This window comes from Olea europaea, chromosome 15 (genome assembly GCF_002742605.1).
Source record: "Olea europaea var. sylvestris chromosome 15, O_europaea_v1, whole genome shotgun sequence".
In the NCBI taxonomy this organism is placed as follows: Eukaryota; Viridiplantae; Streptophyta; class Magnoliopsida; order Lamiales; family Oleaceae; genus Olea; species Olea europaea.
Window position 1 is genome coordinate 14,850,747 of NC_036251.1, and position 3,623 is coordinate 14,854,369.

The 3,623-nt window shown below is 36.1% G+C and overlaps 1 protein-coding gene across 2 annotated transcripts; it reads right to left on the minus strand.

Annotated features, from left to right (window-relative positions):
• Positions 1-733: 733 nt before the first annotated feature.
• Positions 734-2,551, minus strand: LOC111410260 (stress-related protein-like). Of its 2 annotated transcripts, none has more exons than XM_023040525.1 (3): positions 2,365-2,551; positions 2,011-2,235; positions 734-1,383 (listed from the first exon to the last, which is right to left on the minus strand). In XM_023040525.1, exons 2-3 carry the CDS (start codon positions 2,233-2,235, stop codon positions 904-906), a joined length of 705 nt encoding a protein of 234 aa, XP_022896293.1. In that variant the 5' UTR covers positions 2,365-2,551; the 3' UTR covers positions 734-903. The 2 variants fall into 2 exon arrangements, with proteins under 2 accessions (XP_022896293.1, XP_022896292.1); XM_023040524.1 differs by having other exon boundaries at positions 2,326-2,550.
• Between the last annotated feature and the right edge of the window lie 1,072 nt (positions 2,552-3,623).

Genomic DNA, 3,623 nt, shown 5'->3' on the forward strand with positions numbered 1-3,623 from the left:
GTGATCATATAAACACATGAAGCCTAAGGAAAGAGATTTAGTCTCTGCCCATGTGCTTGCTCTTGTTGATACAGAACACTAGAAATGCCGCATGGATCCATATATATAGGAATGGAAACGGAATCACCTTGATACTCTTGGGAAGTTGCTACCTCGGGCGTAGTATGCAATCCAGTGTATCCCTATTAGGCAGAGCCGGACCTGATGGGAGGCCCAAGAGGCCTCCGCCTCAGGCCCATAATTTTAGGGTGGCCCTTTTTTACTTTTTACCCCTTTTTTTTTCCCACTATGCCCATGTGTTCAAAAGAAATGAATAAATACTTTAATGAAAAGAGAAGGAAGGAACATCAAAAAATTTATTTGTTGTTTTATTGTTGCTTTAAGTTAACAAATTTAAATCTGTAAACTTCTAATTTTTTATTTTATTTTTTTAAAAAAGGGATTGTTTGCTGCGACTTAAGGCTTAGAGCCCAAATTCCGAAGTTCGCCTCAGGCCCTGCGAAGCACAGGTACGGCCCTGCTATTAGGAAAGGATTTTTGGCAAGAAATAAGCACTTCAATAATAAAATTAAGTGTACCATCTGATCATAAGATGAACGAAGTTGCATTGCTCAGTGCAGCAAACAAATAGCTTAGCTAGACTGCGGAAGAGGAGCCATCTGCTCCTTCCCTATCGAGTGGAGCCCATTAAACCATCTTCTAACATAAGACAGAAATAAAAGAGAGAAAAACAATACAAAAATGAATATAATTTATTCATTCATACTAGGAATAGACAGTAAACAAAAGAAAAGAAAACGAAGTATTTCATAACACTTGTTGTTTATCTACTATCCACAACATTGTCATGTAAATATATCACCATTTTACCATGATAATAGCATTACAGTAATGGAAGCAGCATCAATGTGCTTCAACAGCTCCTCCGGTCGAAACCATGGGCTTAGTTTTATCAGCGCTAAATGCCTTTGCGATCTTTTCGGTTGGGACCAACGGAAGATATGATGCAACTTTGTGCCCTTTCTCAGCCGAAAGTTGAATAGTCTGGTTGTACTTCTCGGTATAATAACTGGCCGTTGGAACGACGACTTGAGCCACTTGAGGGAAGAGCGGGAGCTGATTGAGAGATCTCCAGGTCGACACAGCAAAATGTTCAGCTACCGGTTCGTACTTGGAATACAGATCCTTGGCAGCAGGTTCGTATTTGGCGTAAAAGGTTTTCGCAAGACCTGAGGCAGTTTCAACAACTCCAGCAGTTTTGACTTCTGTCACGACGGAGCGAGCCATTGATGGAGCTTTCTGAGCACTCGAGAAGGCTTGGGTTGACACTTGCTTAAGAACTGTGGGGACATGACTCTGCACCTTGTTCATCGACTCGTCGACCTACAAACACAATTGCAAATTTCTTAAATTCTCACATTAATAATGTTGTCATTTCTAGCCACTGTTTGATGATCATTATAAAGAAAAAATGGGGAAAAATAATGTTTTAAATAGTGAAATTTTGAATGTAAGTACAAAATATTTCATTGTGTGAATATGAGATTGAAAATGAGTATGAGAAATAAAGAGAATCAATCAGAGACCTAATAAAATTGCGGAATGAATTCAGAATGATATGAACCCCAAAAAAAAAAAAAAAAAAAGGTCTTTAACAGCCATTCCAACAGCGTTCACTCCATGAATGAGTAGATTCTTCCTCGATTACATATCATCTAAAGAGATTGCAGCAGTAATATTATCTAATTATATGTGAAAACTCAAGAATCATTCAAGAACTTTGACTTTGATACATAATCGTAACAAAAAAAGGACAATGAACAATAATTTTTTTTAAACGAAATGTTATAAAACATAAGAAATAAGATCAATCTATACATGTAAAGACAAGGGTTAACCTCATTAGCTTCCAATACTGATGCAAATGGTTCCGTTTTGCAATTAAAAGGCAAAACTACAGTTATGAAATTTATAAAGTAACAAAAAATTAAAATAAAAAATAGAAATTACCTTGCGATCAACAAATTTGAGCAGTTCGACGGGAACATCATGGTATTTGTCGTAGACGGGTCCCACAACGGTCTTGACGGTGCCCTCGACTGTGTGGATCCCGGGCTTCAACGGCCCTGATTTATCCTTGGCGTAATTATAGACTTTCGCAGCAAAAATCACCGCATGGAAAGCCGCAACTTGCACGAATTCCAAGCGTTTCATCTTCTGCTCCTCGCTCTCCATCTTATTAATAAAATCATCACAAAACAAGACCTCATAAAAATACAAACAAACAATAAAGGAATGAAAACCTGGGAGAGATCAAATTCTTACAACTTCTGGTTGAGATTTGGGGTTTGATTCTGCCATTACCTCTAAATTAGGGTTCGTGAGTTTGAATATTCGAAAATAATGGATTCAAATTCCAATAATGCATTATATTATGTGATGCTGTGTGTTTTAATATATAAAGGGACGCTATACACGGCACGCTATTCGAGTAGATTGAGGGAGGCGTTGAGGTGAGAAAGCGCGTGTTTGCCGAATATTCTGTTCGACAACTTCGAGGTTAAGGTAACGTTTTCATTGACAGACATGTTAGACTTTTAGCCTGTTGTTTATCGGATTTGGAGGGTATCGTTGGTCTGTTGTCGACCCATCTAAGAAGTCCAGCCAAGTCTTAGAGGATGTATTAGTGGGCCAAAAAAGAAAAAAGAAAAAAGAAAAAGAAAAAAAAATTCAAAACTAATAGGTTAAGTATCATCTATTTCAAAACTAAGAAAAAAGATTTTAAATTTCAAAAATTAGATATTTATTAAAATATACTTATGATTTAATTAATTAATTAATTATATATTCTATTAATTAAATATATCAAGGTAACAATCTATATAATTTGATTACAGATTAATGATTTAGTTAGCTACATATTATTTTTCGATCATAAATCAGAACTTTTATATGTCACAAATTATTTTATGGTCACAATGCAAAAATTTTATAGGTCACAATTTATTCATCGGTCACAAATAAAAAATTTATAAGTTACAATTTATTTATCGATCATAAATCACAAATATTATAAGTCATAACTTGTTATATAGTTACAAATTATCAAATTATCGATCGCAAATTTTATTTTTTAAGTCATATATTATTTTTTGTCACAATTTATCATTTTCATTGGTCATATATTATTTATTAATCACAAATTAACCAATGTAATGGTTACAATCAATCAAATATTTTGCAACCACTTCTAACACTTGCAACCATCACCTCACCATTGCCTCTAGCTATAGCACCACTACCCCCTCGCGGCTAGAACCACAACCACTTCAAAAAGGTCAATACATCGCATAAAAACACCATCACATCGTCACGCCGAATTCACCATTACCCCGATAGACCCATCGCCTCCAACACCTCACCATTACCACCGCAACCACTGTTACGACCACCACCACCATACTTTTCCACAACCACAATTTTCACAAAAAATCTACCATTGGGCACCTTCACTACCACCAACTATATCAACAAAAACCACCACTGTCGTTCCGGCCATCATCACCACTACTGTCCATATCAACAAAATCATCGTCGCTGCCACTGCAACCTCCAGATTCAGC